The sequence below is a fragment of the Palaemon carinicauda genome, chromosome 31, assembly GCF_036898095.1.
Source record: "Palaemon carinicauda isolate YSFRI2023 chromosome 31, ASM3689809v2, whole genome shotgun sequence".
In the NCBI taxonomy this organism is placed as follows: domain Eukaryota; kingdom Metazoa; phylum Arthropoda; class Malacostraca; order Decapoda; family Palaemonidae; genus Palaemon; species Palaemon carinicauda.
The window spans coordinates 63,940,514-63,962,642 of record NC_090755.1 but is presented as its reverse complement, the minus strand read 5'-3'; the positions used below and the strand labels follow the sequence as shown (position 1 = coordinate 63,962,642).

The window sequence follows — 22,129 nt, the reverse complement described above, 5'->3', positions numbered from 1 at the left end:
CGACTTGTTACCGAAATTTACGCTATTCGCTGCCGACAAACGAACCCAGTCTACGTGTGAAAACCTAGAATACCCACAGGGAAAACTAAAGCATTTATATATTGCATACTAAACAAAAATAATGCTTGAATATACCTTCATTAACAATACCATTAAAATTATCGAAAGGTTAGAGAAAGATAAAGATTGCAGAGAATGTAACCACAATTGTTTACATTTTCTCAGCTGGATTCGCGCATAGTTTAAAGTTGATTTCATTGTTGATAAGGAATTTTTTTCCTTAAATAGGCTACTTATTATGAAATTATGTTAATAAAATGTAAGATAAATATCGTTTGGTAACATTTATTATCAAGCACTGTATTTAGGGATACCAATATACCTAAAAAGGCAATAGATTTGATATATTTTGTAGTGCTTGACTTGCAGACTTTGAACAGCTTTGCAGAATTTTTTTTTTCCTTTTAAACTGCCGACCGTATAAATGGGGAATCGTATAATTCGAACACGCATAATTCGGGACCCTACTGTACTCCAAGCCTGGAATGTTGATCCTGTAGATGGGATAAGACGGTCTGCTCCTGCCATAAAGCTGAAGCTGCTTATTTATCATACATTGCACCTCGTTCCTTCGGACGAGCAGAAGTAGCAGGTGTGTGAACACTTGTATTGAAACGTACTCTACGGGGAAGGATGTGTTACAGATACTGTACATAATCTTTCACCTAGCATATGAGGTGAGAACATATTAGGATCATCTTCCCAAATACAGTAGATACATCCCTAGTACATGCCGTCCCTACTAGACGTACATGGAGAGAAATTGGTAAGGGAAGGTTCTTGTTGTTCAGTCGAGTGAAAGAAACAAACCGAAGTGGCTTCTTTACCTCTGGCACTTCAAGGCAATGTGTGGTGATGGTATCACTGAAACCTCTCAGGCCCAAGGCAGGGAAGGGAAGAGGGCAGCTGCCTACGTCCTCACCAGCAATTGTGACAATAGTCTTGCATGAGGCTTAGTACTGATAGTAGAAGAATGAGCTCTTCTACCTCATACCAAAACACCTAACATTAGGAGGGTCAAGTTTGGTACAACGGTGTTCCTCCTACGATACCATGCAGAGGAATTGGTAGAGTTTCGTGAGACTCTGCCACATTGGTTCCTGTGCTTTGGTTACCCTCCCTCCGCAAGTGTCACGGACCTACATGCAGAGAATGAGAGAATGTCAAGGAAGTGGTAAAAGATCTGCAATGCCCTTTCATCCAAACCAGGAATGCATATGCTCAGCTTGTTTGGGTTCTAAGTAACAATGTTTCTTCTCGCCATGGGACACCTCTTGGCTCTTACTCCTCTTGACATGAGACGGAGAACAGGTAAAAGATGTGTGAGCATCCATACCAAGTATAGTCATACACCTTCATAGTGTCTAAGCCGATGGAACTCTCGGCACTCACGAACAAACAGAGATTCCTGGTATTGTACTGTCTTTCCTATGGAGAGAAAAACAATAGAAGTAACCAGTATGCAACTACAATTGACTGGTCCTACTGAAATTTTGTTTCTACTTGTTCTCCTTGAAGTTGCAGTGAAGACTAATGAAGATGAGGCAAGGGAGAAAGAAGAAACCACTGTATAGTTCGTCACCTCCGCACTCATACAGGCCAATAACAATACTCTCACAGGAAAAGAGACCACAAAAGCACCACCAGGTGATACATCCTTAGCACCTTCTGGCAGACACTAAAGGAAAGAAGAGAGGCAATGACAAAACTCTTCCTCTGATGAGAGCATCAGCAATGTCTAAGGAAAACCAATTTCTTTGGGTTCCCGCTATCTTCAATGTTGTAAGGTCACACACACGAGGGATAGAATAGTAACAGATATGCTGACCAACAGGGAAAGTATGTTGTATAATGCAGTACCACAGAAAACTGTCACCAATAGCAGTTATCAGGAGACTGCATATCCTAGGTTTCTTCCATCAACATTCACCTGTATGGAAGAGCTTTATTCAATATGAAAGAGAGAGAAAGATTAAAACAGCCAGATGAGAAAGCTTTAAAGTACTTCTGAAATGTCCGGCAAACAAAGTCAAAGTGTGGGGCCTACCTCCCACCCAACAGACAACCATTGTTTACTTTGTTAAAAGTTTAGCCGGGCATTTCTAGCTTCACTGAAGCCATACTCCTATTAAAGGTTGATTTTTTTTATTATGTGTAGGAACAACTACTTCTTTCTGCCTCTAAACATGAAATCTCTTTATGACTTATATGATAGCCAGAAATGTAAACATATTTCAAATACAACTGCAGCCCAACTGCAAAACTTACAAGTATTATAGTAGTAGCTTCCCATGCTTAAACTTCTTTTAAATCCTTTACTAAGTTTTCAATTACAATCTAGATATTTCTTTTAAATATTTCCTAATATTTACACAATAGTATATGTACAGTATAACAGTACTATAATTCATGCACCATTAACAGTACTGTATAAAAACTAAAATACATTAGACCAATTCAATCATTACCATAGTTTCCTGTACAATCTCCATAATCAGAGTGGCATTAGCTGTGATGCTGTGTTGAGTTAATGCACCACAGAGTGTGGAGCAAACCTGGTGAAGTTGGCTCAAGCTTTCCGTCATCAAAAGAGGCCCACACTGATCTGTCAGGGAATTTTGACTGACGACACACGCCCAGTACAAGTCATCTCGGAACACATAGACATAATTGTGATCATCTTTGCTCTAGAAAAAAAGAAATAAAGTATTAGTCTTCCTTTCAAATGATAACGCAACTAACTTCTTCCCAAACTGAAAACACTACTGGTTTTATGCCTTTTACCTACAGTACATACAATATGGACCTCAGTCATATGAATATCTTGCAAGAATATAAACATAATTTTTCAATATTAAACTTACCCGATAATCATGTAGCTGTCAACTCCGTTGCCCGACAGAATTCTATGGAGGGATACGCCAGCTATCACAATACTAGAAGGGGGTGTACTTACCAGCGCCACCTGTGGCCAGGTACTCAATCATTTGTTGTTGACACCTCCTCAATTATTCCTCTGTCGTGCTTCCGGCTAGACGTTCTGGGATACGCTCATGGTCTTCGAGTTTATTCATGGATATTTGGTGAAGTATTCTCTTAGATTAACGGCTGTCGCATACTGGAATCCTTTTTATATTAGCTAGTTAGCTTTTATATAAACTCTGATTAACGGTTAATGAATTTTTGCTTGTTTTTGGATCACCCTTTGACTTACTCTTTGAAACAAGATGTCTGACGTTTCGCAAGCTCCCTCCCATAGACGATGTAGGTCTTGCAATAGGCGTATTCCGAAGGTCTCGGTAGATCCTCACACCGCTTGTTCTGACTGTAGGGACAGGCCCTGTCTTTTAGAAAATCGGTGTGAGGAGTGCGCCGGACTTTCGGAATTGGATTTTGTACGTCTTTTAAAATATTCATCCAAGTTAGAGAGAACTAGAGTTAGGAGAAGTTCTTCTCACTCTTCTATGTTTTCCTCACCTCATGATCCCCTACCTTTTGCCTACCCCTGTAGTGGCTACCCCCGAACCTACTGTGTGCCCTCCGCCTGATATGTCAACTGTTTTGCGTGCTATTCAGGCTTTAGGAGATAAAGTAGAATCAGTGGTAAGTGACCATAAGTCTCTGATGGCCGAGGTTAAAGAACTGAAGGTCAAGAGTGCAGTGGGTGGAAATAGTACCAGTGCTGTGACGAGTGCTAGTGTCTGTGCAGTGCCAAGTGCTAGTGGTGCCAGTGTGGTGCGTGAGGATTTTTCTGTGCGAGCCAGTCGTCCTCCCAGTCCGGGACCTCTTGCAAGCTCCCATGCCCAGGGGAGAAGCAATGTCGAAGGGCTTAAGGGTTCGACAGGCCTTGTTAGGCGCACAGAATTATCCTCGGTGGTTGCGGGCGTGTCTTCCTTAGACCGTCACTCCCACCTGCAGACGATTGAGCCCGTCTTCTCGTCCGCTGATCTTCATGCAGGGAAGAAACGTTGGTCTCAGGTCTCGAGACCGCTTAAACGTAGAGTTCAGTCAGCGAGTGCTCAGCCAGGTTGTAGTCATTGGCTCAGCTCCGACTCGCCTCTGTCATCGGTCGACTGTACTCCGCCCAAGAGGAGTAAGGTTCTGCCTATACAGACCCCGACTGTGACTTTACCTCAGTCTGTTATCGTTTCTGCCGACCCCAAGTGGACCCTGCTTCAGTCCATGCAAGTTCAGCTTTCGGACTTGATGCGTGAGTGTCGGGCTGAGAGTGTTGCACCTCCTGCACTCCCTCCACCTGTTCTCGCTGCTCCTGTGCTCGCCCAGCCTGCACCTGCTCCGCCTGTGCTCGCCCAGCCTGCACCTGCTCCGCCTGGTCGCAGCACCATCTGCCAGGCGTACGATGTTGAACCACTTTCGGAGTTTGCTGTTCACAGTGTTGTTCAGCCTCAGCCTTCTTTAAGGCAACCCTTGCTTTGGGATCAGGAGAGTTACACTCTTCCTCCTCCTCCCCTTGCTGCTCCACCAGTGGTGCAACTCTCGGTTGGGGTACAACAACCTCTCCCCTCCGTGAGTCTGTCTGCTCAACCAGCGCTGCACCGAGTTCAACCCTCATCTAGGCAAGCTCATCTACACCATGCACTTGCGTCTCAGGAGCCTCAGCTTGCTAGAACTTTACCTTGTTCTGCGCAGCCTCAACCTTCTCATGCTCCACTCATCTCTCAGGAACAGGAACGGACTACTCCGCCTCTGTCCTCCGTTCAGCTGGTGCAATCCTTGGGTGCAACTCTTGCTAGGAGTCAACCTCCTTCACCCTTGCACCTGCCTTCTGCTCCGACTGTTGTTCAGCCTTTGCAGTCTGAACCTCAGGTTTTCCCTCAAGTTGAGGAAACCTCTGTTGTTGTTCCTACCCGTTCTGACTCTGCGGTTCAGCATTCTGGTCCTTTTGCTTCGCTACCTTCTGCTGATGAAGTGTCGGATGATGAGGAGGCACATCTTGATCCCTCATCAGACGTGGAGGAGTCTAAGCTTTCTCCATTGTCTGTTGATTTTAGAAAGGTCTTGGCTCTACTCAGGGAGCTTTACCCTGACCACTTCGTCTCTGCTGTTCCCCGCTCTCCTCCATCTGAGTTTTCGCTAGGCGTGCAACAAGCTAAGTCGAGCTATACTAAGCTTGTCCTAGCTAGATCCTCCAAGAGGGCCTTAAGGACCTTAGGGGAGTGGCTTCAGTCTAAACAACACCTGGGCAAGACTTCCTTCATGTTCCCTCCAACGAAGCTCGCATCGAAAGGTTGCGTTTGGTATGCCACAGGGGAAGCACCAGGCTTGGGAGTTCCTGCCTCTGCCCAGGCTGACTTCTCAAGTCTGGTGGACTCGCCTAGGAGGACTGCGATGAGACGCTCGAAGGTTTGTTGGACCTTCTCAGACCTGGATCATCTTCTGAAAGGGTTGTTCAGAGCTTTCGAAATGTTCAACTTTCTCGACTGGTGCCTGGGAGCCCTCAGCAAGAAAACATCTCCTGCGGACAAAGACTCTGCCATGTTAATTATGTCCTGCATGGATAAGGCTATCAGGGATGGATCGGGTGAGCTAGCGTCGTTATTTGTATCAGGGGTGTTGAAGAAAAGGGAACAACTGTGTACCTTCCTCTCAGCCAGCATTACACCGTGCCAGCGGTCACAGCTCCTTTTTGCTCCACTCTCAAAGTTCCTCTTTCCCGAGGAGCTAGTTAAGGACTTGTCGGCTGCCCTGATACAGAAGGACACGCACGATCTTGTAGCCTCATCGGCTCGTAAGTCTAAGGTTACCACCTCTGTCCCCAAGACTTATCGCTCTCCAGTGGCTGATACCCCGGCCACTAGGTTCATACCGCCCTTTCGTGGTAGAGCCCCCAGCCGAGGAAGCTCCCGTCCAGACTCTCACAGGGGCAAGTCTAGGAAAGGACCCAGGACATCTAAGGGAAAGCACTGACTCTCAGATTCTCCAGACAACAGTAGGAGCCAGGCTCAAGATCTTCTGGCAAGCCTGGGAGAAGAGAGGTGCAGACGCACAGTCTGTCAGTTGGCTGAGGTACGGTTACAGGATTCCATTCTGCCTCAAACCGCCTCTGACCACATCGCCCATCAACCTCTCTCCCAACTACAAAGAAGAGGACAAGAGGCTAGCATTGCAACAGGAGGTGTCGCTCCTTGTGCAGAAGAAGGCAGTGGTTATAGTCCGGGACCATCAATCCCCGGGCTTCTACAACCGTCTCTTTCTTGTGGCCAAAAAGACAGGAGGTTGGAGACCGGTGCTGGACGTCAGCTCTCTCAACGAGTATGTCACCAAGCAGACGTTCACAATGGAGACGACCAAGTCGGTCTTAGCAGCGGTCAGACAGGAGGACTGGATGGTCTCGTTGGACTTGAAAGATGCATACTTTCACGTTCCCATTCATCCAGACTCCCAACCTTTCCTGAGATTCGTTTTCGGAAAGGTTGTCTATCAGTTCCAAGCCCTGTGTTTTGGCCTAAGCACAGCTCCTATGGTCTTTACTCATCTGATGAGGAATGTAGCGAAATTCCTGCACTTATCGAACATCAGAGCCTCCCTCTACCTAGACGACTGGCTGTTGAGAGCCTCCACGAGTCGTCGTTGTCTGGAGAACCTCTCTTGGACTTTAGATCTAATCAGAGACCTAGGTCTATTAGTCAATATAGAGAAATCTCAACTCATTCCCTCCCAATCCATTGTGTACCTGGGAATGGAGTCGGGATTTTCGGGCTTTTCCATCGGCCCCCAGGATAAACCAAGCCCTACAGTGCATCATGAGCATGCTGAAGAGGAGCAATTGCTCAGTGAGACAGTGGATGAGTCTCACAGGGACCCTCTCATCTCTGGCCCTGTTTGTCGAGCTAGGGAGACTCCACCTCCGCCCTCTTCAATTCCATCTTGCAGCTCATTGGGACAAGGGCTCGACTCTAGAAGCAGTCTCTATCCCTATCAACCAAGAGATGAAGACCACTCTCCGGTGGTGGAAGCACAATCTTCTTCTCAAGGAGGGTCTATCATTGGCCATCCAGACCCCCCATCTTCATCTCTTCTCGGATGCATCGGACTCGGGCTGGGGTGCGACCTTGGACGGACGGGAATGCTCAGGAGTATGGAACAAGGAACAAGGATTACTCCACATCAACTGCAAGGAACTGTTAGCAGTCCATCTTGCCCTGTTGAACTTCAAGTCCCTCCTGCTAGGCAAAGTGGTGGAGGTGAATTCAGACAACACCACAGCCTTGGCTTACATCTCCAAGCAAGGAGGGACCCATTCGAGGAGCCTTTACGAGATCGCAAGGGACCTCCTCATTTGGTCAAGAGGTCTAAACCTCACACTGGTCACGAGGTTCATCCAGGGCGATATGAATGTTTCAGCGGATCGCCTCAGCAGAAGGAATCAGGTCATTCCCACGGAATGGACCCTCCACAAGAGTGTGTGCAACAGACTTTGGACGTTGTGGGGTCAACCTACCATAGACCTGTTTGCCACCTCCATCACCAAGAGACTTCCGCTTTATTGTTCCCCTGTTCCAGACCCTGCAGCGGTTCATGTAGATGCTTTTCTTCTGAACTGGTCCCATCTCGACCTGTACGCATTCCCTCCGTTCAAGATTATAAACAAAGTTCTGCAGAAATTCGTCTCGCACGAAGGGACACGGCTGACGCTGGTTGCTCCCCTTTGGCCTGCAAGAGAATGGTACACAGAGGTACGTCAATGGCTAGTCGACTTCCCCAGGACTCTACCTCTAAGAGTGGACCTTCTACGTCAACCACACGTAGACAGGTTGCACCCAAACCTCCACGCTCTTCGACTGACTGCCTTCAGACTGTCGAAAGATTCGCTAGAGCTAGAGGCTTTTCGAAGGAGGCAGCCAGTGCGATTGCCAGAGCTAGAAGAATTTCCACTCGTAGAGTCTACCAGTCTAAGTGGGAGGTCTTCCGAAGCTGGTGTAGAGCCAATTCAATATCCTCTACCAATACCTCTGTGATCCAAATAGCTGACTTCCTTCTTCATCTTAGGAATGAGAGATCCCTTTCTACATCTACGATTAAAGGGTATAGGAGCATGTTGGCCTCAGTCCTCCGCCACAGGGGTTTGGACCTGTCTTCCAACAAGGACCTTCAAGACATTCTCAAGTCTTTTGAGACGTCTAAAGAACGTCGTCTTTCCACTCCAGGCTGGAATCTGGACGTAGTCTTAAGGTTCCTTATGACATCTAGGTTCGAACCTCTCCAGTCAGCTTCCTTCAAGGATCTTACCCTCAAGACTGCTTTTCTCGTTTGCCTTGCAACAGCTAAGAGAGTCAGTGAGGTTCATGCCTTCAGCAAGAACATTGGTTTCACAACCGAATCAGCTACATGTTCTTTTCAGCTTGGATTCCTAGCAAAGAACGAGCTTCCTTCACGTCCTTGGCCTAGATCGTTCGAAATACCTAGCCTCTCCAACATGGTAGGTAACGAACTAGAGAGAGTTCTTTGCCCTGTCAGAGCTCTCAAATATTATCTGAAGAGGTCTAAACCTATTCGAGGACAGTCAGAAGCCTTATGGTGTGCCATCAAGAAACCCTCGAGACCCATGTCCAAGAATGGGCTTTCGTACTATATAAGGCTTCTGATCAGAGAAGCACATTCTCACTTAAAGGAGGAAGACCTTGCATTGCTGAAGGTAAGGACCCACGAAGTAAGAGCTGTAGCTACTTCGTTGGCCTTTAATAAAAACCGTTCTCTGCAGAGCATTATGGATGCAACCTATTGGAGGAGCAAGTCAGTGTTTGCATCATTTTATCTGAAAGATGTCCAGTCTCTTTACGAGAACTGCTACACCCTGGGACCATTCGTAGCAGCGAGTGCAGTAGTAGGTGAGGGCTCAGCCACTACATTCCCATAATCCCATAACCTTTTTAACCTTTCTCTTGAATACTTTTATTGTTGTTTTTTATGGTTGTTACGGTAGGCTAAGAAGCCTTCCGCATCCTTGGATTTGGCGGGTGGTCTATTCATTCTTGAGAAGCGCCTGGGTTAAAGGTTTGGTAGAGGTCCTTTAGTAGGGTTGCAACCCCTTGTACTTTGGCACCTTTGGGTTGATTCAGCCTCCAAGAGGAACGCTGCGCTCAGTAAGGAAGACGAACTTTAAATAAAAGGCAGAGTAACGGTTCTATTCGACTTCCTTACCAGGTACTTATTATTTCATTGTTATTTGAGATAACTGTTATATGAAATTTGGGATACTTAGCTATCCTTTAATCATGTACACTGGTTTTCACCCACCTCCCTGGGTGTGAATCAGCTACATGATTATCGGGTAAGTTTAATATTGAAAAATGTTATTTTTATTAATAAAATAAATTTTTGAATATACTTACCCGATAATCATGATTTAATCGACCCTCCCTTTCCTCCCCAGAGAGAACCAGTGGACCGAGGAATAATTGAGGAGGTGTCAACAACAAATGATTGAGTACCTGGCCACAGGTGGCGCTGGTAAGTACACCCCCTTCTAGTATTGTGATAGCTGGCGTATCCCTCCATAGAATTCTGTCGGGCAACGGAGTTGACAGCTACATGATTATCGGGTAAGTATATTCAAAAATTTATTTTATTAATAAAAATAACATATTGACTTACTTTACCCATATACTGTAAAGTATACAGTTTGTATATCAAATGCAGGGAGAAAATTTGTTCCTACATGAATACAACCCTAAGTCCTTTAATAGGGGTAAGATTTCAGCTGTTAGCATTCTAACAGTGTGTGTAGGTGGTTACTGGCAAGAGGTGAAGGAAGCCCACCCCCTGGCCAGCACACCGTGATATATTATTATCATTATTACTATTATTACATGCTAAGCTACAACCCTAGTTGGAAAAGCAGGAATGCTATAAGCCCAGGGGCCCCAACAGAGAATATAACCCAGTGAGGAAAGGAAACAAGGAAAAATAAAATATTTTAAGAATAGTAACAACATTAAAATAAATATTTCCTATATAAACAATAAAAACTTCAACAAAACAAGAGGAAGAGAAACTAGATAGAACAGTGTGCCCGAGTGTACCCTCAAGCAAGAGAACTCTAACCCAAGACAGTGGAAGACCATGGTACAGAGGCTATAGCACTACCCAAGACTAGAGAACAATGGTTTGATTTTGGAGTGTCCTTCTCCTAGAAGAGCTGCTTACCATACCTAAAGAGTCTCTTCTACCCTTACCAAGAGTAAAGTAGCCACTGAACAATTACATTGCTGTAGTTAACCCCCAGGGTGAAGAAGATTTGTTTGGTAATCTCAGTGTTGTCAGGTGTATGAGGACAGGAAAATCTATAAAGAATAGGCCTGACTATTCGGTGTCTGTGTAGGCAAAGAGAAAGAACCGTAGCCAGAGAGAAGGATCCAATGTAGTACTGTCTGGCCAGTCAAAGGACCCCATAACTCTCTAGCGGTAGTATCTCAACGGGCGGCAGAGGCGTACAGAATTACTCTTGGTGTTCTTACTCTTGTTGTTTAACCTTTTTCTTTTTTTTATTGAAAGTGAATTGTCAAGGTAGAGAAACTACAACAAGTACAGTAGTTGGAATCTAGGGAGAAAAGGATGAAGCCAAAATGGGATTGTTTGCAATCAGGTTTTTTTCTCAAAATTAAGAAAGTCTGTATTCATCACTGGGGTGATGAAGAAGGATGGCGACTGTTTGTTATCAATTTTCAATGACAGATTCCAGCTCGGGTTTGTATGTAAGCATAGGAACAAAACCCTTTTCCATCTGATTATCATACCATTTTAAAGAAAATTACAAAAGCAGTAAAATGAGTGAAAATGTTATTTTTATTAATAAAATAAATTTTTGAATATACTTACCCGATAATCATGTAGCTGTCAACTCCGTTGCCCGACAGAATTCTATGGAGGGATACGCCAGCTATCACAATACTAGAAGGGGGTGTACTTACCAGCGCCACCTGTGGCCAGGTACTCAATCATTTGTTGTTGACACCTCCTCAATTATTCCTCGGTCCACTGGTTCTCTCTGGGGAGGAAAGGGAGGGTCGATTAAATCATGATTATCGGGTAAGTATATTCAAAAATTTATTTTATTAATAAAAATAACATTTTTCAATATTAAACTTACCCGATAATCATGTAGCTGATTCACACCCAGGGAGGTGGGTGAAAACCAGTGTACATGATTAAAGGATAGCTAAGTATCCCATATTTCATATAACAGTTATCTCAAATAACAATGAAATAATAAGTACCTGGTAAGGAAGTCGAATAGAACCGTTACTCTGCCTTTTATTTAAAGTTCGTCTTCCTTACTGAGCGCAGCGTTCCTCTTGGAGGCTGAATCAACCCAAAGGTGCCAAAGTACAAGGGGTTGCAACCCTACTAAAGGACCTCTACCAAACCTTTAACCCAGGCGCTTCTCAAGAATGAATAGACCACCCGCCAAATCCAAGGATGCGGAAGGCTTCTTAGCCTACCGTAACAACCATAAAAACAACAATAAAAGTATTCAAGAGAAAGGTTTAAAAGGTTATGGGATTAAGGGAATGTAGTGGCTGAGCCCTCACCTACTACTGCACTCGCTGCTACGAATGGTCCCAGGGTGTAGCAGTTCTCGTAAAGAGACTGGACATCTTTCAGATAAAATGATGCAAACACTGACTTGCTCCTCCAATAGGTTGCATCCATAATGCTCTGCAGAGAACGGTTTTTATTAAAGGCCAACGAAGTAGCTACAGCTCTTACTTCGTGGGTCCTTACCTTCAGCAATGCAAGGTCTTCCTCCTTTAAGTGAGAATGTGCTTCTCTGATCAGAAGCCTTATATAGTACGAAAGCCCATTCTTGGACATGGGTCTCGAGGGTTTCTTGATGGCACACCATAAGGCTTCTGACTGTCCTCGAATAGGTTTAGACCTCTTCAGATAATATTTGAGAGCTCTGACAGGGCAAAGAACTCTCTCTAGTTCGTTACCTACCATGTTGGAGAGGCTAGGTATTTCGAACGATCTAGGCCAAGGACGTGAAGGAAGCTCGTTCTTTGCTAGGAATCCAAGCTGAAAAGAACATGTAGCTGATTCGGTTGTGAAACCAATGTTCTTGCTGAAGGCATGAACCTCACTGACTCTCTTAGCTGTTGCAAGGCAAACGAGAAAAGCAGTCTTGAGGGTAAGATCCTTGAAGGAAGCTGACTGGAGAGGTTCGAACCTAGATGTCATAAGGAACCTTAAGACTACGTCTAGATTCCAGCCTGGAGTGGAAAGACGACGTTCTTTAGACGTCTCAAAAGACTTGAGAATGTCTTGAAGGTCCTTGTTGGAAGACAGGTCCAAACCCCTGTGGCGGAGGACTGAGGCCGACATGCTCCTATACCCTTTAATCGTAGGTGTTGAAAGGGATCTCTCATTCCTAAGATGAAGAAGGAAGTCAGCTATTTGGATCACAGAGGTATTGGTAGAGGATATTGAATTGGCTCTACACCAGCTTCGGAAGACCTCCCACTTAGACTGGTAGACTCTACGAGTGGAAATTCTTCTAGCTCTGGCAATCGCACTGGCTGCCTCCTTCGAAAAGCCTCTAGCTCTAGCGAATCTTTCGACAGTCTGAAGGCAGTCAGTCGAAGAGCGTGGAGGTTTGGGTGCAACCTGTCTACGTGTGGTTGACGTAGAAGGTCCACTCTTAGAGGTAGAGTCCTGGGGAAGTCGACTAGCCATTGAAGTACCTCTGTGTACCATTCTCTTGCAGGCCAAAGGGGAGCAACCAGCGTCAGCCGTGTCCCTTCGTGCGAGACGAATTTCTGCAGAACTTTGTTTATAATCTTGAACGGAGGGAATGCGTACAGGTCGAGATGGGACCAGTTCAGAAGAAAAGCATCCACATGAACCGCTGCAGGGTCTGGAACAGGGGAACAATAAAGCGGAAGTCTCTTGGTGATGGAGGTGGCAAACAGATCTATGGTAGGTTGACCCCACAACGTCCAAAGTCTGTTGCACACACTCTTGTGGAGGGTCCATTCCGTGGGAATGACCTGATTCCTTCTGCTGAGGCGATCCGCTGAAACATTCATATCGCCCTGGATGAACCTCGTGACCAGTGTGAGGTTTAGACCTCTTGACCAAATGAGGAGGTCCCTTGCGATCTCGTAAAGGCTCCTCGAATGGGTCCCTCCTTGCTTGGAGATGTAAGCCAAGGCTGTGGTGTTGTCTGAATTCACCTCCACCACTTTGCCTAGCAGGAGGGACTTGAAGTTCAACAGGGCAAGATGAACTGCTAACAGTTCCTTGCAGTTGATGTGGAGTAGTCCTTGTTCCTTGTTCCATACTCCTGAGCATTCCCGTCCGTCCAAGGTCGCACCCCAGCCCGAGTCCGATGCATCCGAGAAGAGATGAAGATGGGGGGTCTGGATGGCCAATGATAGACCCTCCTTGAGAAGGAGATTGTGCTTCCACCACCGGAGAGTGGTCTTCATCTCTTGGTTGATAGGGATAGAGACTGCTTCTAGAGTCGAGCCCTTGTCCCAATGAGCTGCAAGATGGAATTGAAGAGGGCGGAGGTGGAGTCTCCCTAGCTCGACAAACAGGGCCAGTGATGAGAGGGTCCCTGTGAGACTCATCCACTGTCTCACTGAGCAATTGCTCCTCTTCAGCATGCTCATGATGCACTCTAGGGCTTGGTTTATCCTGGGGGCCGATGGAAAAGCCCGAAAATCCCGACTCTGAATCTCCATTCCCAGGTACACAATGGATTGGGAGGGAATGAGTTGAGATTTCTCTATATTGACTAATAGACCTAGGTCTCTGATTAGATCTAAAGTCCAAGAGAGGTTCTCCAGACAACGACGACTCGTGGAGGCTCTCAACAGCCAGTCGTCTAGGTAGAGGGAGGCTCTGATGTTCGATAAGTGCAGGAATTTCGCTACATTCCTCATCAGATGAGTAAAGACCATAGGAGCTGTGCTTAGGCCAAAACACAGGGCTTGGAACTGATAGACAACCTTTCCGAAAACGAATCTCAGGAAAGGTTGGGAGTCTGGATGAATGGGAACGTGAAAGTATGCATCTTTCAAGTCCAACGAGACCATCCAGTCCTCCTGTCTGACCGCTGCTAAGACCGACTTGGTCGTCTCCATTGTGAACGTCTGCTTGGTGACATACTCGTTGAGAGAGCTGACGTCCAGCACCGGTCTCCAACCTCCTGTCTTTTTGGCCACAAGAAAGAGACGGTTGTAGAAGCCCGGGGATTGATGGTCCCGGACTATAACCACTGCCTTCTTCTGCACAAGTAGCGACACCTCCTGTTGCAATGCTAGCCTCTTGTCCTCTTCTTTGTAGTTGGGAGAGAGGTTGATGGGCGATGTGGTCAGAGGCGGTTTGAGGCAGAATGGAATCCTGTAACCGTACCTCAGCCAACTGACAGACTGTGCGTCTGCACCTCTCTTCTCCCAGGCTCGCCAGAAGATCTTGAGTCTGGCTCCTACTGTTGTCTGGAGAATCTGAGAGTCAGTGCTTTCCCTTAGATGTCCTGGGTCCTTTCCTAGACTTGCCCCTGTGAGAGTCTGGACGGGAGCTTCCTCGGCTGGGGGCTCTACCACGAAAGGGCGGTATGAACCTAGTGGCCGGGGTATCAGCCACTGGGGAGCGATAAGTCTTGGGGACAGAGGTGGTAACCTTAGACTTACGAGCCGATGAGGCTACAAGATCGTGCGTGTCCTTCTGTATCAGGGCAGCCGACAAGTCCTTAACTAGCTCCTCGGGAAAGAGGAACTTTGAGAGTGGAGCAAAAAGGAGTTGTGACCGTTGGCACGGTGTAATGCTGGCGGAGAGGAAGGTACACAGTTGTTCCCTTTTCTTCAACACCCCTGATACAAATAACGACGCTAGCTCACCCGATCCATCCCTGATGGCCTTATCCATGCAGGACATAATTAGCATGGCAGAGTCTTTGTCCGCAGGAGAGGTTTTCTTGCTGAGGGCTCCCAGGCACCAGTCGAGAAAGTTGAACATTTCGAAAGCTCTGAACAACCCTTTCAGAAGATGATCCAGGTCTGAGAAGGTCCAACAAACCTTCGAGCGTCTCATCGCAGTCCTCCTAGGCGAGTCCACCAGACTTGAGAAGTCAGCCTGGGCAGAGGCAGGTACTCCCAAGCCTGGTGCTTCCCCTGTGGCATACCAAACGCAACCTTTCGAAGCGAGCTTCGTTGGAGGGAACATGAAGGAAGTCTTGCCCAGGTGTTGTTTAGACTGAAGCCACTCCCCTAAGATCCTTAAAGCCCTCTTGGAGGATCTAGCTAGGACAAGCTTAGTATAGTTCAACTTAGCTTGTTGTACGCCTAGCGAAAACTCAGATGGAGGAGAGCGGGGAACAGCAGAGACGAAGTGGTCTGGGTAAAGCTCCCTGAGTAGAGCCAAGACCTTTCGAAAATCAATAGACAATGGAGAAAGCTTAGACTCCTCCACGTCTGATGAGGGATCAAGGTGTGCCTCCTCATCATCCGACACTTCATCAGCAGAGGGTAGCGAAGCGATAGGACCAGAATGCTGAACCGCAGAGTCAGAACGGGTAGGAACAATAACAGAGGTTTCCTCATCTTGAGGGAAAACCTGAGGCTCAGACTGCATAGGCTGAACAACAGACGAAGCAGAAGGCAGGCGCATGGGTGAAGGAGGTTGACTCCTAGCAAGAGTTGAACCCAAGGATTGCACAAGCTGAGCGGAGGACGGAGGCGGAGTAGTCCGTTCCTGTTCCTGTGAGATGAGTGGAGCATGAAGAGGTTGAGGCTGCGCAGAACAAGGTAAAGTTCTCGCAAGCTGAGGCTCCTGAGGCGCAAGTCCATGGTGTAGAGGAGCTTGCCTAGATGAGGGTTGAGCTCGCTGCAGCGATGGTTGAGCAGACAGACTCACGGAGGGGAGAGGTTGTTGTACCCCAACCGAGAGTTGCACCACTGGTGGAGCAGCAAGGGGAGGAGGAGGAAGAGTGGAATAACTCTCCTGATCCCAAAGCAAGGGTTGCCTTAAAGAAGGCTGAGGCTGAACAACACTGGGAACAGCAAACTCCGAAAGTGGCTCAACATCGTACGCCTGGCAGATGGTGCTGCGACCAGGCGGAGCAGGTGCAGGCTGGGCGAGCACAGGCGGAGCGAGAACAGGTGGAGGGAGTGTAGGCGGAGGAGGAGGTGCAACACTCTCAGCCCGACACTCACGCATCAAGTCCGAAAGCTGAGCTTGCATGGACTGAAGCAGGGTCCACTTGGGGTCGGCAGAAACGATAACAGACTGAGGTAAAGTCACAGTCGGGGTCTGTATAGGCAGAACCTTACTCCTCTTGGGCGGAGTACAGTCGACCGATGACTGAGGCGAGTCGGAGCTGAGCCAATGACTACAACCTGGCTGAGCACTCGCTGACTGAACTCTACGTTTAAGCGGTCTCGAGACCTGAGACCAACGTTTCTTCCCTGCATGAAGATCAGCGGACGAGAAGACGGGCTCAATCGTCTGCAGGTGGGAGTGACGGTCTAAGGAAGACACGCCCGCAACCACCGAGGATAATTCTGTGCGCCTAACAAGGCCTGTCGAACCCTTAAGCCCTTCGACATTGCTTCTCCCCTGGGCATGGGAGCTTGCAAGAGGTCCCGGACTGGGAGGACGACTGGCTCGCACAGAAAAATCCTCACGCACCACACTGGCACCACTAGCACTTGGCACTGCACAGACACTAGCACTCGTCACAGCACTGGCACTATTTCCACCCACTGCACTCTTGACCTTCTGCTCTTTAACCTCGGCCATCAGAGACTTATGGTCACTTACCACTGATTCTACTTTATCTCCTAAAGCCTGAATAGCACGCAAAACAGTAGACATATCAGGCGGAGGGCACACAGTAGGTTCGGGGGTAGCCACTACAGGGGTAGGAAAAGGTAGGGGATCATGAGGTGAGGAAAACATAGAAGAGTGAGAAGAACTTCTCCTAACTCTACCTCTCTCTAACTTAGATGAATATTTTAAAAGACGGACAAAATCCAATTCCGAAAGTCCGGCGCACTCCTCACACCGATTTTCTAATAGACAGGGCCTGTCCCTACAGTCAGAACAAGCGGTGTGAGGATCTACCGAGGCCTTCGGAATACGCCTATTGCAAGACCTACATCGTCTATGGGAGGGAGCTTGCGAAACGTCAGACATCTTGTTTCAAAGAGTTAGTCAAAGGGTGATCCAAAAACAAGCAAAAATTCATTAACCGTTAATCAGTATTTATATAAAAGCTATCTAGCTAATATAAAAAGGATTCCAGTATGCGACAGCCGTTAATCTAAGAGAATACTTCACCAAATATCCATGAATAAACTCGAAGACCATGAGCGTATCCCAGAACGTCTAGCCGGAAGCACGACAGAGGAATAATTGAGGAGGTGTCAACAACAAATGATTGAGTACCTGGCCACAGGTGGCGCTGGTAAGTACACCCCCTTCTAGTATTGTGATAGCTGGCGTATCCCTCCATAGAATTCTGTCGGGCAACGGAGTTGACAGCTACATGATTATCGGGTAAGTTTAATATTGAAAATTGTCAATTATTTCTACTTTTCACTGTGAATTATCAATTTTTATTCCTTTCTGATGTTAGCGGTTATAAATGTTTGATTACCATTACAAAACTTTTAAAAATCAATATACATGTGTATTTATGAAAATGTAGAGCACATTAAGTGATTTTTTATTTCTTATGGGAAAAATTATTTTTGGATACGAACATTCAAGTTTGCGAGCAAACTCCCAAGATCAAATTAAACTTGTAACTCGAAATACAACTGTACCTAATAATATGTGTTTTAAAGTATTACAGTTATATTTCTAATACAACAGCAGCAAAAGGCTCCTAAGATACGAATTAGAATACTGTAAATGCCATCCCCGAGACACTAATGAATTCTATTAATTTACAGGTTATATATGATTACCAAATCAAATTTACTTTCAAAAATACTGTCCATGCCAGGAAGCCATGTTGAATTGCCAGCTCACCAAAAGTTCAATATACATAAGCCATAGGATAAAGCCTGATTTATCATGAAAACAAATTCTGTTATATTGACAAATATTGCTAATAAACTCTAGTTACAGCAACAAAGATCAATTTATCTATATTTGCAAGAGCAACAAGAGCAAACTCATGTACAATATAAAAAAAAGTCAATAAACTTACAAAAAATGGTGGTGGATCTCCGTGAGGGCTCGATGAGAGTTCTGACAAAAATGGGTCAAAGATAGCTTTAGTCACTAGTGGTTCAACTGAGAAGAATGGGTTAAGGATAAAAACAAAAGAAAATTGCAAGTTACAAATGATATAAAATTGCAACACATGAACTTAATTCAACTTGGATTGTATAACAACCTATCAATAATATCTTAACACACTCTAGGGTACTTTGACACTAACCCAGGGCTTCAGCCTCCGACTCCCTATTGAAAGGTTAAAGGTGTCTGGTTTCAGTTCCTGCTCCATCAGAATACATGCTCACCAGAACATCAGCTGGACAAGCCCAACCCCCCACTGTGGTGCCCTACCCCAGTAAACAGCTTAAACTCACGGTCCGGACGGGGATCGATCTGCTACCATGCGAATGCTAGGCAAACACGTTACCACTGTACTAGCCAGGAGGCTATAGTCCATTTCTTTTAGCGATGCATATTTGCACCGACTCGCGGCGGTGCCCTTTTAGCTCGGAAAAGTTTCCAGATCGCTGATTGGTTAGAATTTTCTTGTCCAACCAATCAGCGATCCGGAAACTTTTCCGAGCTAAAAGGCCACCGCCGCGAGTCGGTGCAAATATGCATCGCTAAAAGAAATGGACTATAGTTACTGTTATTTCTTGTATAGCCTCGTATATCAAAACTGCCTATGGGATTAAGTGTGGTGAACTTTGCAATGGTCTAAGAGGCTGGTCTTTAATAAGCCAGCATAACCTACTAAAGTTTTGGTGGTATTTTGTTAGCCTTTGCCCTAAAATATTTACATTTATCATACAGACTTTTCTTTCTATATCAGTAATTGCAAAAACTCCTCATCCATAATATCTATTGTAAAGATAGTTACAAAGACACTGGTAGGGAGCTAAAGTTATGAATTCTATCTTTAAACTTATATACTGTAGTATCTATTAGTCCTGCTTTACTAATATAATTTACTCGCTTCAATCTATCTTCTTCAAAAAAACATTACCTTTAACCAATGACAAATAGTTTGCAAAGTTTTTTCTCAATCAATAAAAATAAATAACCCGACGATGCTCATGACTTAAAGCTTTCCATATGATTTGGATGTCAAGGCCAGCCATTGAGTCCATGGCCAATGTAGTAGCTATTACTGGTATACTAGATAATCCTGCATTTCTTTAAAGTATTTCATGAATTTCTTAATTCTATATAATCTTCGTGTTTGGCCTTTAGGATAAACACTAACAGTAATGTACAAAATCTTAGGCTAAAGTCCTGCCGCTGGGTAAGACAAAGCACTCTAGGCTAGGATCGTTTAAGATACACCATAAAGTATTCCAAAAGGACTCTGACGGATAGGTTTTGGTTAGACTAATTCTTACACAACGTTAAAGGGAGTTCAGTCACTACATACGTTAATTTGTGAGGTTTTTAACCTAGTACTGTACTGAAATTTCAATTGAAGCCATTCAGTCACTTTTTTTTTACTTTCCTATTATTATTATTATTATTATTACTAGCCAAGTTGGAAAAGCAAGATGCTATAAGCTCAAGGGCTCCAACAGGGAAAAATAGCCCAGTGAGGAAAGGAAATAAGGAAATAAACAAATAATGAGAATAAATCAACAATATATCATTCTAAAAACAGTAACAGCGTCAAAACAGATATGTCCTATATAAACTATTAACAACGTCAAAAACAGATATGTCATAAATAAACTATAAAAACTCATGAGAATAACAGGATATTCAAACCACCGATGTCTACAAAATCAGCATATGTAAGAGTGTACTCACAATATAGAGTTAATGAAGTATTTCTGACTGTCAAAATCATTTGGGAAAGTTTGTAGATCTCTGACTACGCAAGTTATGTCCTAACCTAAGGTATTCCTATCTAACCTTACCTACATAAGCATGCCGTTATCGAGGGAATGTAAAACCACCCCTGAAACCACTAAGCTACCTTTAGTAGTTACTAGGTACATCTGTCGTTGTACAAAATGCCCACCATTTGAAAACATCTATAAACCCCCGATAAACTAAATTCCAATACTGAATCTAACCATGATCAACTTGTTAAATGATATGGGATATGCTAGGCTTTACAGTTGAGGAGTTAGGCTAAACTAAGCTACCCCAAGCAGAGACTTTGGCTAAGCAAGCCTACACTGCTCCGGTAGGTTAAAATAGGATGACTGAACTATACAGAGATAAAGACTAGATGTCTATAGTAACATCAGAGCCTTTGTAGTTCGTCGGGACAGACTGAAATACCACATTTTAAATGAGAAAAGACACAAGAACACCACCCAAAATAAGGTTCCTCACCTAACCTGACCTAGAAGCTGTATCCAACCTACTTAGCTATGGGGGTTATGGCACCTGCAACAAACCTCACCCTACACTAGGGTATTCTTAGTTTATCCTATCCCAACAAACTAAACTCACCCTAAGACTGGAGACAATTTATTGTGACAGAGATCTGATAAACATGGGAGAATTGCGGGGAGGCTAAAGTCCTCCAATACACCGAAGAACCAGAAACCTAGGTTAGGTTAAGCGATGTGGGAATACACATTAATGGGGATATAATGCTAATATTGCATGGCATGTGGCTAGTATTCTGCAGTTTGAATTTTCTGTACATAGAGAATCAACAGGCTTAGTAAAAGATTTTGACAACATAGGTCTACGGAGCACGACTACGGCAACATAAGTCTAAGGTATGATCATAGGCCTAGTCTTGAGCTATGCAAATACACCTTAATGGGGCTATAAACCTAATATTGTATGACATGTGGCTGGTATTCTGCAGTTTGACTTTTCCGTACATAGGGAATCAACAAGCTTCCCAATACGCTTTGAGAACCTAGGTAAACGGAGCATGACACCACACAGGTCTAAGGGAAGACCATAGGACTAATCTTGAGCAAACTCACTCACACAAAGCATAATTTCGTTAGCCTTAACTAACAATAATTTTTGGCAGATACGTAAAAGGATACATATTGAAATGAACAATCTTTCACCGCGTTTGTTAGCGATGCAAAACGCTCTTAACATTATATAGTATAAGAGAGATAACTATATGGTCTATGTAGGTAGTACGAAGAACCTCAGAGTAATCATGGTAATGACATATATATAAGTGACAGAATCTAAATTTATAAGTCAAATTGCGTTCACTATAATAGAATCAAAATACCTTTTGAAATACCAGAAACACTATCAAAATAATTTTCCGATAGTCACTTGTTTACGATTCCTTACCGATATCATAAATTTTCTTCCATATTGTGAATATTCTTCATAACATTGTATTTGAATTTATATATATTCAACACTTTCATAGTATTGTATTTAATTTTATAAGTATTTACGTTGTTCTTATGAATATATTAATCAATTATGACAAAACTAAATTGACTAAGATAACATATTTATACATTAATGATATCTGTGAAAAGTAGAAATATGTTCTGACTTTAGTAATGCAAATAAAATTATCATAATTGAACTGCATCTTTAAGTTAACAAGGTATTTATACTTATACATTTAAAAGGTACTCTTATACATATAAACAAACTTCAACTTGTTATGCGGCTGGTACCTACACCTCCCTGCCAATTTCAATAATGGTACATACCCACATTTTTTATGTAAGTGGTATTGTTTCTGTAATATAGATATATGAGCAATTACAGAAATATGGTAGATATGCTATACGATGAACATAGAAGATCGAGTAACAAGATTATGAAGGGTGACTTAAAAAACAAAACCAAAAGAAAAAAAAAAAAAGCTTGTTAGCTTCAGCTTACATATCTGGGTATGGGCATAGACTAGAGGCACGATTTTGAATAAATATGG

General features: G+C 44.5%; 1 protein-coding gene across 1 annotated transcript in view; it reads right to left on the bottom strand.

Annotated features, from left to right (window-relative positions):
- Positions 1-21,421, bottom strand: part of LOC137624471 (AP-4 complex subunit mu-1-like) — a 61,872-nt gene extending 40,451 nt beyond the window's left edge. Inside the window, exons 1-3 of the mRNA XM_068355243.1 lie at positions 21,264-21,421; positions 18,245-18,330; positions 2,529-2,747 (exon numbers count right to left, since the gene is read on the bottom strand). Coding sequence (XP_068211344.1) covers positions 2,529-2,747; positions 18,245-18,330; positions 21,264-21,321 — 363 coding nt within the window. The 5' untranslated portion in view covers positions 21,322-21,421. The remainder of the gene's footprint in view (positions 1-2,528; positions 2,748-18,244; positions 18,331-21,263) is intronic.
- Between the last annotated feature and the right edge of the window lie 708 nt (positions 21,422-22,129).